We start from the raw sequence: 14,887 nt of genomic DNA, 5'->3' as shown, positions 1-14,887 counted from the left end.
CTTGATAATGATTGTTGATAAATCAAAAAATACCTTTTCTGTGAAAAAAGCCCGATTTTCGCAGGAAAATTTTTAATTTTTATTGAATTTGGGCCTGGTATGTTTTTTAATATTCTATCTATCTAAATTTTAAATATCATAGTCAGAAATAGTTTTATTATTTATTAACTGTAAAAATGGTATACTTATAAGTTTTATCAAATATTGTGATTTACTTTCTACCTTGTAGTCAAAATTTATATTTAATAAACTGTAAAATATATATATTCTTATGTTTTATTAAAGTTACTCTGATATACTAATATGTCAGTGTAACTTTAAATACTAAATCCTTTGAAATCAAAATATAAACATAAAAAAATATATACAGCAGAAAAGGCGAAAGGCGCTGGGTTAAACGTAGTCTCTACTAAGGATACGGAGGCGCTTTGACCAAAATTTTACTATTAAGTTTCATATCTATCTTAATAAAAGATTTTCTTTTATCTATGGTTAAACTTCAAAATAACCATTACTACCTGATAACAATTACTTAATAAGGTAAAACCAAAAAGCCCTAAACTTTCTGTATGATTATTTTTTAAATTTTACGTATGTTATGTTTATTTATGTTATGTTCTTTAAAATCAAAGAAGCGATTGCCATACATTACTAACATCTACAGATACCATGTGAATGTGATAAATTTTTGGTAAATCATTGGTGAAACATCTAGACCCTTAAATGTTCGAATTAAAGAACATAAAGATTATTTAAGAAAGGGAGATTTTCACAAATCTAAGATTTGTCAGCATTCATGGGACACAGGGCACAGAATAAATTTTAATAACGCCAAAATTATAATGAAAGAAGCGATAGCCTCTAAAAAAAGAATAAAAGAGGTTTTTTTAATTCAATCTAATAAAAATAAATGTATTATTGCTCATGCATCTGTAAATGTTAGTAATGTATGGCAATCGCTTCTTTGATTTTAAAGAACATAACATAAATAAACATAACATACGTAAAATTTAAAAATAATCATACAGAAAGTTCGGGGGTTTTTGGTTTTACCTTATGTAATTGTTATCAGGTAGTAATTGTTAGGTTAGGTCGTAATAATGTCATTTTAACAGAACGTCAACGGTTTCTTGTAGACCTTTGTAGACGTATCTGTTTTTAAAAAAGTAAAGTGTTCTCGAATAGTTGAATTTAAATATCGTCCTATTGCTGCCAAAAGTCACTAACTAACATTTTTCCGAACAACCAAATTCAATCACTAACTATGTTTTGAAGCGGAGAATCGATTGCAAAAGTCATTAACTACGATTTCTGGCTATTTATGTTTTATTTTAATACCGAATAGTTACTAACTACAACATCTTTATGCAATGCAATTCATCTTTAGACGCATTTTTCTCGGAAGTGATAAAAAGTAAGTTAGTGACTTTTGGCAGCAATGGGACGATATGTTAATTCGTTTTTTTCTTTATTCCTTGTATTTCTTTTTGTTTCCGACGACGGAAAGAGATAAATTTTCCGAAACGTTAAGCATTTTTTTCTTTGTTAGGCAAATTTGTAAACTGTAAACATAACTTCTGAGAAGCAGTGTTCGTTTAGGTTTAACGCCAGAAGTGTTTACAAAAAATAACTATTTTATTTTGTAGATTTTCTTGCAGTGCAGTGGCGAAATACCCATAAAGGATTTTTTTGGAGAGATGAATCCGCCACATAGGTATAGACATTTTTTACAAATTTAAAGTGTTATATTTTTGTTATTTTTAGCACTATTTTCATGATTTTTTTAGCGAACTGTATATAATTATACCAGCTTTAATTCGTAAACTAAGTTTTTAATAAACTCTAGTATTTGGTATATTATTATACAGGGTTAATCGACGGATTGTTTTTTTACCTTAACTTTAAAACACCCTGTGCAATAAGTTCGTGTGTAAATTTTCCAAAAATACAATTGTACGGTCAGAACCATAACTCCTGAGCATTTTGTTTTTTGATTTTAAGTAAAATAAAAAAAACAGAGAAATCCACAAAATCAAATTGCATATATCAATTTTAAACAGAAAAGGATATATCCGCATGTGATTGTTTTTGTTTTAATTGTATTTCTGGTATTTTATACACGCGTACTCATCTACGATTTGATTTTTGATCCTTAGCTGTTACGTCACTGATTATCACTTTATTGGAATTTGGGAAAGTTTTCGTCGTTCATAAACTTAAGTCAATTTTACTTCCTAGATCGTAACATTATTTTATTTTGTCTTTTTATATACTACATATACATCATTACTAATGTTGTAAAAAGATCGTGTATCCTTGTCTAGTGTGCACGAATAGAAAAAGACGAACAAAATCTTTGTATTAACAGCTGACAAATCACAGACCAATTTAGGAAATACGTGAAAACCAACATGACGTCGAAAATGATAACGTAACTACCAAGGATCGAAACACAAACTGTATTTTCAACTTTATGTTGCCGAGGTAAGGTGTATTAAAAAATTTAAAAAAATAATTAATGGATTAAATTTAAAAAAAACATAATTATGCTGCCTCGACGTAAAATATATTTTTACTATTTCACCTAATAATATTAAAACAATTTTACATTATAAAAAATAAATCTTTATTTCTAACTGAGGATAAAAGAGATGAATCAATAATTTTTTATGCCAGATTATTATAGATCTATATGTCTATTTTCCATATCAGGCCGATGACAAGCTGTCACCCTTGGGGAAATCCAGATATACAGAGTGTCCCAAAATATAAGACATAAAAATGTATTCGATAGGTTTTTAAGCTTCAGGCCTTAATTTTTGTGTGGGTTGGTCAATTTATTGTATTTATACTAAATATAGGCTTACCTTTATAGCATAAAAATAACAATTATTATTATTTCCAATATACAGGGTGATTTAAAGAAAAATAAAAGTTATACCACTACATTTTTCCGATTAATATTTTTCTTGTTTTTAGAACTTTGTATCTTAAATTCACTTCAACATTGGTATTAATAATTTTAGGTTAAGGTTCGAAGGTCTTTGAATTACCGATGATTTTGTGTTTCCATTTCAGTGATTCTGTGAAATGTTTAACTAGCATAAAAATAATAATCATTATTATTTCCAATATACAGGGTGATTTAAAGAAAAATAAAAGTTATACCACTACATTTTTCCGATTAATATTTTTCTTGTTTTTAGAACTTTGTATCTTAAATTCACTTCAACAATTATTATTGGTATTAATAATTTTAGGTTAAGGTTCGAAGGTCTTTGAATTACCGATGATTTTGTGTTTCCATTGCAGTGATTCTGTGAAATGTTTAACACACATTTTTAATAATTTAGAATAAAGCAATAACAATGAGTTAATGAAGCCTCAACAAAAATGTTAGCATAGAAATAGGACTTTTCATTACAGTTGCTGATACTGTTACTTTGTAACATAAAGTATCAGTAAAAAGAAATAATATAAATATCATACACATTTTCATTAAGGCTATATAATTATGTTATACTAAATATATCTTTTTCGGGGTGATGAAGGAATGCTTAGTTTGCCGATATCAGTTATTAAAGCCTAATAATTTATAAGCACTGTGTAGCGTTTTTTAAACAACTACCACTGCGAACGGCAGCTTTTCATCGGAGAGCAGTCGTGGATAAGGTATTTCACTAGAGAGAAAATTAATCAATAGTAATAAACAAAAGATATATAGATATTGGGCGCCAGGCATGTACAGAGAAAGAAAACACAGTTGTATAATACTTAAAACTAATGACTATATTTATTCGTGATGAATTCTGATGGTAAATAGCATTGTACAATTAATATAATTATTATAGTGGTTACTTGTTGAGTAAAACTATATATGTAAATAATATTAAATACGTTCTATGAAAAGACTATAAAGAAAATACAATGCGTGTAACGTTATAGAAAATATAGGAAAAGTAGCATTACTTTATTTAAATTGTTAAATTTATACGGTGTTAAATCAGATGTGTTGCAACCTGTAGATTCTAGAATCTATCTCGTTATTCATCTGTTAGTATAGCGTAATAATAATGTCTATAGAAAGTAATACTATTACAATGCGTGATATTATGAAATCTAAAATCTAAATCACACTTTTACTACTGCATCGACATAAATATCCTTAATAATCTAACCACTAAATATAGTCTGTACGCTATTGTTTAAAATGTACGTTACTGTTTAAGACTGAAAACATTTTAGATGTTAAATGCAAAACTAGAACTTAAATATACACTTAGCTGTTCTTTTATGTAACCCTGCTTCAAACAGTAGCAGCGCGAGGAGGTCTAGCATCTCTGTACTGTCTGTCGGCGATCCAGGCTTAGAAATGGGGGTGAAGCAGCACGGGGCTCAAGCCACATCCACGCTGGGGCACTCTATGTGTAAGACAAATCAATCCTACTGGGGACACTTGTCCATGGGACATCCGTCCATAAGATAGTGGCACAAGAGAACACTACTAGGACCTTGAAAAATAGTCCATACCTTGGATACTTGTCCGTAAGACAATGTCCGTCCGTAAGACCCTCGAAATACTTCCGAGGGCTCAATAAATAATAAACAATCTGTCCTTTCTTCCAAGTGACATTCTGGAGGACAAAAGCAAAGGGACGCCAACGTGCCAGCCAAATACAAATACAAGTTGGGACATCCGTAAATCTGTTGCTTTGAAATAGCAGCTGATTCAGATTATACAGCAAGATTTAAATAATCACCATTTCTAAAAGCTGGGATAAAACAGAGCGTCAAAACAAAGTGAGGTTAAGCACGGAGAGTTGACAGAAGCGATGTTGACAGCGCGCGCCTTCACAGAATAGTAACAGGGTTGTGTCGAACGATCACAGGGTTGGCGACCAGGGAACGTAAAAATTACGCGTCAAATAATCTATCCGGCCTGAACGAGAGGGAATCCGGTGATGATAGGCCAGACATCATATATTATATATAAAAAAGACATGTAACGAACTAAAAACGTTACAACTGCAATTCGCAGTTGCAAGCTGTAGTTGGCCGTTCCAAGTTCATGAAATTTTAAATCTGATGGAACGGCCGACTGCGACTACTGACTGCAAACTGCAGAGCTTATAATTTAGACTTAAAGGTCTATCCCAAGGCAAAAATATAACAGTGATTTGTCTTTCAGATTAAAATTTGATTGTAACAATAATACCTAGTTGAGACAAATATGAGTGAAAAGTGTTTTTTTGACTAGAAGTTTTCCTGTCAGAAGAAAAGTGAAAAACTTTTAGTTGCTGGTGCACAACGCATAAAAACTATTATAAAGTATAACAAAGTGTATCAAGATGGTAAATGTGAAGAATTGGAAGAGAAGATCACTACGGACAAGGATTTTCGTCTGCTATGTCACAGAGGTTTCGTTTCGACGTACACATTCAAAACACATTTAAAAAGGACCTTATCCCCGATGCTATTAACAAGGCTGGAACTTCAAGTAAGAAAATGCAGCGACGTTCAGAAGTGCCAATCTTTATCTTCAAAGAAAACTGTTTGTTAGAACCTAATCCGCCAAACCTACAACCGACGGACTATGGATTTTTCAAAGATGCCAACGGAAAGCATTTGTTATCAATCACCCTACCAGAAAGGGCCGAGGTGGCACCTTCCGATATATTACAATTGATTCGTTGCTCTTGTTCAAGTGCCAGTCCGTGTAGCACAAAAAGATGTGGGTGTAAAGGTGCTAGATTGCCTTGCACAATGTTTTGTATGTGCCACGGGAACCAACATTGTTGCAACGAACTGACCCCCGCTGTACGCTGTACCGGCTAATGATAATAAAGATGTTGTGATTTCCGATAAAGAAGTTGATTCTGAGGTTGATACTGTTAAACTTTAATATTTTATGATATGCGTGTTTAAAATATTTACCCTAGTCCTTCAACGAAAGTAATATTATTTTTGAAATACCCTGTATAAAAAATGTGTTTGTTATTTTTTTACTCGTACATTAGGTATATATACCTACAAAGTATACAAAATGCAAGAATTTAATTTTTCGCTTTACCTTCAATTAACGTGAAAATATTATGTTTTTTTAATCACCCTGTATATAAGATGTTTCGTTACTTTGAATAAGAAGACTAAGGAAGGAGCATATCAAAAATCTTACGTACACCGCGATGGGCCTCAAATATGGCCGACTTAAATTCCGGTTTATCAGTGTCGTTCTAATTTTATTTAAAAAATGTAAAACTATGATGTAGGGTAGACGTGGGGTAGACTCAATAATTTGTTGTTTTATTTTAGTTGTGAATAAATGTTGCAGTTATTAAAATTGTTTTAAAATATATAATTCTAATAAAATAGATAAGTTATAATAAGTATTTATTAACACAAACATCCGATGCGCTACTGAAGCAGGTAAGCTCAAATTAACGTATCTAAATTCTTTGACATCTAATCTTTGACACAATAAAAGCTAAATGCAAAATATATAATTTAGTTAATTTAAGTGAATTTCATAAAATGATCGGTTTACTACACGTATGTATATTATATAGTCACTTACTAGCGAAAAGTTGTTCCATTATTTCACTCAATTTTTGCCGAGATCTACCGCACGCTACACAACCAACTATTTTAGAGTCTTTTTCGATAAATCGCGATAGTGTCACTGTTAATTTAAATTCTGCCACAATTTCCATCTAGATTTACTACAATGTGTAAAATGAATCGTCAAACAGAACTGTCAAGGATCCCCACCCTAGAGAGCTTTTTCCGCCCACCATACATGAATACATGGATAGCATTATGCTCCTTCCTTAGTCTTCTTATTCAAAGTTTCGTTATCACTTATACCTACAAAAAACCTACATTATTAAATAAATCAATGTAAAACACCATTTTTTCACGTTAAAAACACACATAATAACTCGAATAACACTCGATTTCACATAATTGATAATGAATCTTCATTTCCCCAAAGATGCCACTTTGTCATCACTCGGATATCAAAAGTAGGACACCTATAGATGATAAATCCGCTTTTAAAAAAACTTAATCCCAAAATTTTGGGTTTACCCCAGCGGCTGCCGGACTATATTTAAAATTTTGCGTTAAAATGTAAGCTAAACTAACGTACTCACCACCGCCGGAATCATACAGAAATCCTAATGTGCTGTCCTGTGCATCTATCATACAAAAATTCCAGTTAAGACTACTTTCTTTCCACTCTTCAACTCTCCGCAGCGATGGTTTATTTAACTCATCGCATATTATTTTTAAAGCTGCAGCATCTCTAATATCTTGAAGAGCGAGTAAAGAAATACTAGAAAAAAAAAACTAGTATAAACTGATTTTTTTTCGCAACTAGAAGAAAATCTACAGAATAAAATAGTTATTTTTTGTAAACACTATTGTGTTGATCCAACGGAGACCAATTTATCAGTGATATTTTATCCTCCCGTTGCGTTGTCAGAAGGCAAAAAATAACACAAAGAAAAAAAATAAAATATCTAAATACAACTATAATCGTACACTTTAGTTTTTTAACAGATAGGGCTATTATAAACCTTTAACGTTCTGTTAAAATTACATGATATGAAGTCAAACTTCAAACTAACAATTACTAAGTGATTTCAATTATTGCTTAATGAGATAAAACCAAAAAGTTTTTTTTGCCCGTTAGGCAAATTTCTTTTATTAGTAAAATATCACTGACAAAGTGGTCTCCGTTAGATCACCGCAGTAGTGTTAATGTTGGAGGCAGATGCCGAATTCGGCCTATGTCCGAAATAATTACACATATGGCGATTTGTCCATACCTTTGAATAAGAAGACTAAGGAAGGAGCATATCCAAAATCTTAGGTCCACCCCGATAGGCCTCAAATATGGCCGACTTAAATTCCGGTTTATCAGTGCCGTTATAATTTTGTTTAAAAAATGTAAAACTATGATGTAGGGTAGACATGGGGTAGACTCAATATTTTTTTTTATTTTACGTTGTGAATAAATGATGAGTTTAAAATTGTTACAAAAATATACAATTCTAATAAAAATATATAAGTTATAATAATTATTTATAACCATAAACATCCAATACGCTACTGAAGCAGGTAAGTCAAATTGACGTATCTAAATTCTTTGACTATGATTCTTTGACATCTAATCTTTGACAAGTAGTAAATAAAAGCAAAAATGCAAGAAAAAATATAGAATTAGTTAATTTAAGTGAATTTCATAAATGATCGGTTTACTACACATATGTATATTATATAGTCACTTACTAGCGAAAAGTTGTTCCATTATTTCACTCGATTTTTGGCGAGATCTACCGCACGCTATACAACCTACTTTTTTATTTAGAGTCTTTTTCGATAAATCGCGATAGTGTCACTGTTAATTTAAGTTCTGCCACGATTTCTATCTAGATTAACTACCTTTATACAACTATCAGTAGTAGAATAAATAATAAATAACATAAAATAAGCTCCGTAAAGACTGACAAATCCACAAAATATCAAATCAAATTCAAATGTGTCAAATGAATCGTCAAACAGAACTGTCAAGGATCCCCACCCTAGAGTCCCTTTCCGCCCACCATGCATGAATACATGGATAGCATTATGCTCCTTCCTTAGTCTTCTTATTCAAAGTTCCATACTAAACTTGCCAGATGCGTGCAACTTCGTGGTTATAAATAGTCTTTATATAACTTCTTTGCGGAGGGGGTTAATCTTTTTTTTGGTATAAGATAACAACAAAAGATTAACACCCTCCGCATAGAAGTTGAAACTAATGCAATCAAAACTCTTTTTTTACTCTCCGCGTAACTTTGTGGATATAGGTAGGTATATTTAATTATAATCGCCATATGTCTAACTATTTCGGACATAGGCCGAATTCGGCATCTGCCTCCAACATTTACAAAAAATAACTATTTCATTTTGTAGATTTTCTTCTAATGGCAAAAATCCAGAAGTCTTTTCAAGAAATGAGCCCGCCACAAAGGTATAGACATAGAGCATAGACATAGGTACATTTAGTATAACTATATACAGGGTGTTCCGTGGACATAGAACTACTACGTATTTTTGGAATCAAAATGAGCGATTAAATAATAAATAATCAAAATGCCCTCTAACGGACAAACGAAGCACTTTTATATAAAGGTAAATTATAAGCAATTAACTTATTTTATATTTTGTAGGTCAACTTTGGAAAAATAAATTCTCCAAAAATGTTTTTCTCAAAAACTATGCGATGTAGCGTTTTTCTACGGCAGATAAAAAATGTAGTAAATACTAGAAGAATCATTTTACGAGAAGAAAATCTGTCGTCGGTTGAGTTGGAAAATATTTATACTAAAATTGATGTAGGGGTGGGGGTAGTTTTCACCCTTTCCGTACTTTTTCTTGATTTTTGTGAAAACCAAAATCTCATTCAAATCGGAATAACGGTTCTTAAAACATCTGAAAAAATGCGTTTGTTTTAAGTTCGATGCCCTCTAGCGGACAAACAGTATAGCGGGTTACTTAACAGCTTTATCTGTTTAAATAAAAATATTTTTTTTGAAACGTCACAAAAGTAATAATTTTTACGACGTGATTAACAATACAAAAAAGTAATTTTAAAACATAGGCATAAAAGTAAAGCACTTTTACGCCTAAAGCTTGATTTTCATGCATGCGTTATACGTTGATACGTTGGTCCGACGGTGCTCTGATTGGTCATAGCGTTTTCGCGCCACTTTTCATCCGTAAATATTTTACTTCAGCCCATCAACGGCCCCTTCATACGATAACGGACGTTTTGACACTTTTTTGACAAATTTAATCTAACCTTATTAAAAATATAAGTAAAATAGCAAAATCGTTATGGAAACAAAAATATAAAATGACACCAACGTATATATATATTAAATTTAAAAACTGCGTTATTTTCTAACCAATCAAAGTCTTTAAATTCTACCAATAAAATTAATATCGAATCAACGTATCGTCGGACAACGGATGCATGAAAATCAAGCTTAAGCCAAGCCTATAGATAAATGAAACAAGTTTAGATTGGAAAGTGCCCATAAGGACAATGTAAACACTATTTGGCGCTATTCTTGCAACGGTCGTGACCCAAAACTTTTGAAAATTTCGGAGCGGTTCGGCTTTTTCCGGAAGTATATCGCCAGATATTGTTTATTCAAATTTATTATTTTCGTTTAATTTTATAAATAAAAGACAGTGTGTTGCATACAAGAAACTTTATTTTATATAAGGACGCATGTATGAAATACCTATGAAACATTGGAAACCGACGTTATGCCACAATCCACGATGGTTTTTGCAGTTCACAGTTCACAGCACAGCTTTTTAAGTTTTTAATGCCACTTTTTCACAATTATCACCGGTTGGAGTAAATAAAACTTGAATTAAACTCACAAGATAGCAATTATTACTTTGAAAATGGACGCTATAAACACTTTTCGGAATTTCTTTAATGAGAGCGGTTTAGATTTTGAAAGATTATTATGATTTTTGAAGACTCTGACTTTGACAAGAGAAAATTATTTCTGTTTTTGTTTGTCGTTGTTCTTAGCGACCGCTATAGCAGCGCCAAATCGCGTATAACGGTCGCGACCCAAAATAATTTCGCGACCCAAAATTTTTACGGGCTTTCCAATCTAAACTTGTTGCATTTATCTATGGCCAAGCCTAAGCATAAAAGTACGAAAATATATTATTAAACTAAGTGTCAAATTCAACGAGCGTAACCATAGTTTCTCGATATACGGGGTGGTCCGAACTGTATTCCAGAAACTTCGGTAGCATATTCTGCAGATAAAAATAAGTAAAAAAGTTCGTATAAATATATGTCCTAAAATGCTTAGTTTCAGAGATGTAGAAGGTGTAGAAGTTTCATTTTTATTTCAATTTTTTCCAAATAATTTCTGAAGTAACGTCAATATTTGGATGAAAATTGGTGTCTGGTAGTTTTTTGACATGAGAAATTTGATGTCAATATGGCTCCTACTTGTAGAGGGCGCTACCTACATATTTCTTAACTGCTTTGAAGAGTAATAACTTTTCTTCCGTACCTGTATAAAACTACTGAGTAAAAAAATATACATTTATGACGCTTTTTACGTAAAAAGGCTCTCTTGGAAAAATTTGCTACGAGTAATCGTTCTCGAGATATTTAGAATCGAAATTATCAATACCTGTCATCATTGACATAAACTAAACATGTTGACTAAATAGTTATTAGACTGAAATCATAAATTTGAAATATTTTTGTGCCAAAAGTTCAACAGAAACTGTTTTATCGTCATTTTTTCGCAGAAAATTTAATGATAAATTTAAAAAAAATAAAAATTTCCCAAATTTATTATTTCAGTCAAATAACTATCTACTCAACGTGTTTATCTTTTTGTCAATAATGACATGTATTGATTATTTCCATTCTAAATATCTTCAGAACCGTTGCTCGTAGCGATTTTTACCAAGAGACATTTTTTACGTAACAAGTCACGGAAATGTATATTTTTTCACTCAGTAGTTTTATATAGGTATGGATGAAAAGTTATTACTCTTCAGACCAGTTAAAACACATATAGGTGGCGCCCCCTATGAATAGGAGTCATATTGACATCAAAATCAAATTTTCATCCAAATATTGACGTTACTTCAGAAATTATTTGAAAAAAATCGAAATAAAAATGAAATTTCTACACCCTGTATCTCCTAAACTAAGCATTTTAGGACATAAGTTTATACGAACTTTTTTTCTTATTTTTATCTGCACAATATGCTGCCGAAGTTTCCGGAATTCAGTTCGGACCACCCTGTATAAGTACTTACAAGGTATTACTACTTTTTAATCTAAGGTATTAATATTTTTAATTATTTGGAACGTTTAAAATTGTTTAAAAACTTATTTGTCAAACGTACAGCCTCGCCATAATAAGTATCATTTTTACTCCTAATAAAACAATACTAGCTACAACAATACAACTAGCGATGGGAACTATCGAATGGTTACTGAATGAATGATTTCAACTATCGAATGGTTTTATTCGAATAAAATCATATATTCATTTGTATACTAAAGCATATTATGTGACAACCTCGCCGTGCGACTAAATGGTTATCGTTGAGCCACGACTATCGAATGCTTTTGATAAATGAAATTTAGTATTCGTTTGATTTTTGTGTGCGTCAGTGCATTATTAGTTCTTCTAAATTTTTATAACTTCGCCGTATAAATATTGTGCTATTTTTGCGTTTATTAAAATATTTAAAATACTAAAATAGTAGTTTTTTTAATTGACGATTGTGTGCGTGTGCGGGTGGTCAAAATTTTTCCGAAAATTTGTGTGATTTTCTGAAGCCCGATCTTTCAATTATTTAATTTTATACGGTATATGGTCTGTTTTTTTATTCGGAAATTTTGAGAAGTAGTAATTTTTAAGAAAGATGAGATGAACTTACAATTAATTTTAAAAATACATATTTGTATTTTAGATGTTTTAATAATATGAATTAGTTGAACTTAATAATCATATTTAAGTAATGTGGTTAAGTAAATGGGGTTATCGAACTCAAACTATGGGGTGGGTGAGAAAATTAAATTGAAAGTTTTACACGTGCCAATTAAAAAAAAAGTTAACGATGTTTGTATTTTGTTTATGCTAATTCTCTTACATGTAGTTTTTTGCGACTAAATGGTTATCGTTGAGCCACGACTATCGAATGCTTTTGATAAATGAAATTTAGTATTCGTTTGATTTTTGTGTGCGTCAGTGCATTATTAGTTCTTCTAAATTTTTATAACTTCGCCGTATAAATACTGTGCTATTTTTGCGTTTATTAAAATATTTAAAATACTAAAATAGAAGTTTTTTTTTAATTGACGTTTGTGTGCCGTGTGCAGGTGGTCAAAATTTTTCCGAAAATTTGTGTGATTTTCCGTGGCCCGATCTTTCAATTATTTAATTTTATATGGTATATGGTCTATTTTTTAATGGGATATTTTGAGAAGTAGCAATTTTTAAGAGAGATGAGATGAACTTACAATTAATTTTAAAAATACATATTTGTATTTTAGATATTTTAATAATATGAATTAGTTGAACTTAATAATCATATTTAAGTAATGTGGTTAAGTAAATGGGGGGTTATCGAACTCAAACTATGGGGTCTGAAAATTAAATTGAAAGTTTTACACTTGCCAATTTAAAAAAAAGTTAACGATGTTTGTATTTTGTTTATGCTAATTCTCTTACATGTAGTTTTTTGCGAAGAAATATTTTATTTATTTTTTAAAGTAAATGCCAGTAAAAGTAAATATTACTTTTAAATAGTAATATAAAGTACCTAATATAAATAATTTTGATTTCTAATTTTTTATTTATATTTTCCTTCCATTACACTGCATGCTTAGAAAATTAATAAATATTTATATTTCATGATTTTAAAATTTGTTGTTAATATAACAAATTAGTTCTGTAATTATTATTATTTAATAAAGCAACGTTGCCACAAAAAAAATTAGAGACTATATATTTTTAAATAGGATCTAATATAAATAATTTTGACATCTAATTTGTTGTTTATATTTTGCCACTACTTAAAAAACGTTTATATTAAATGATTTTAAATTTTGTTGTTAATAGGTATAACAAATTATTACTGTTATTATTATTTATTAAACCAGTCATTGCTTAAAAACATTAAAAATCATTTACATCCAAAATAACAAGTATTATTTCAGTGTAACAACAGAATATTAATAAAAAAAAATGCAAAATATATAGACATACTATCCCTAACTAACTAAAGCCAAACAATAATATTCTTTGCTAATATCCTTTAATATCAACTAATACCAATATATGGCAACAGCGCCCTTCATAATGTATTTTCTGTGTAAATACTAGCACCTCAATAAAAAAAATAATGTGTCCTTATCTTTATTTGACTCCGCAAAAAATCAAAGATGCCGCCTTCTTTCATAGCATTGCCACCGACCGCTGTCGGGTCTCTCGGAAAAAAAAACCTACATAGCCGGGCGACAACTAAAATCCAGTGAATATTTTATTATAATCGATCCTGACGAATAAATGAATTTCATAAATGAATGAATTTTATAAATGAATGGTTTTTGCTGCCGAATTACTAGACTACAATATTTCAAGACAGATGACGCATCTATTCGATAATTTTTATTCGAATAGTTTTCAACGAATGTTTTCTTACTAGCTATCGAATTATTCGAATGAATTGCAACTATCGAATGTTTCGATAGTATTCATTCGATAGTTCCCACTACTAACTACAACACTATTGTTTAACTAAATAGAGAAAACATCAGCGGTAGAGGTTTTTATACATTATTATTATTAGTTATTAAAAAATATAAAATTAAACAAAGAACTAAATAATAACTTAAATGAAATCTTACCCATTTTCTAATATTGTTCTACATATGACCTCTCTCACTCCCAAATTTAAAGCTTTTTGAACAGACAATTCGTGCAGGTTCCATGAGCATATTCGTATTGCTGGTTCTCCATCCCGGCAAAACTTAAAAATTTCCTTAGTAACAGGTCTCGGAGAATAAGTACTTAATAATTCAAATATATCTATTGCAGATGATGGCGTTAGTCCATTTGGTATTTGGTTCTTCAGAGGCGATTTGAATGTGTAACCGTTAACTGGATAGATATTTGTAATTCCATTGGTAATAATACTTGAATTTGAAATGCTAGAATCATTCAGCCCATCTTCATCGTGCAAAGTAAAATATCTTGATATATTATCAAGCAATATTCTGTTTATATGCTTTACTTTAAGAAGATCTTCCATCTAAAAAACAGAAATAAAAAAA

The 14,887-nt window shown here is 30.6% G+C and overlaps 1 protein-coding gene across 2 annotated transcripts in view; it reads right to left on the bottom strand.

Moving 5' to 3' along the window:
* The window catches only part of LOC115883708 (endonuclease/exonuclease/phosphatase family domain-containing protein 1-like), a 48,530-nt gene that overhangs the window by 15,365 nt on the left and 18,278 nt on the right, over nt 1-14,887 (bottom strand). For both annotated transcript variants that reach the window (XM_030902104.1, XM_030902105.1), the window contains 2 exons: nt 14,462-14,865; nt 7,152-7,333 (listed from right to left, as the gene is read on the bottom strand). In XM_030902104.1, the coding sequence (XP_030757964.1) occupies nt 7,152-7,333; nt 14,462-14,865 (586 nt within the window). The remainder of the gene's footprint in view (nt 1-7,151; nt 7,334-14,461; nt 14,866-14,887) is intronic.

The sequence above is a fragment of the Sitophilus oryzae genome, unplaced genomic scaffold, assembly GCF_002938485.1.
Source record: "Sitophilus oryzae breed Bouriz unplaced genomic scaffold, Soryzae_2.0 scaffold_1977_pilon_pilon, whole genome shotgun sequence".
Taxonomy (NCBI): Eukaryota; Metazoa; Arthropoda; class Insecta; order Coleoptera; family Curculionidae; genus Sitophilus; species Sitophilus oryzae.
Note: the sequence above shows the minus strand (reverse complement) of the source record. Positions and strands in the feature narration are given on the sequence as shown.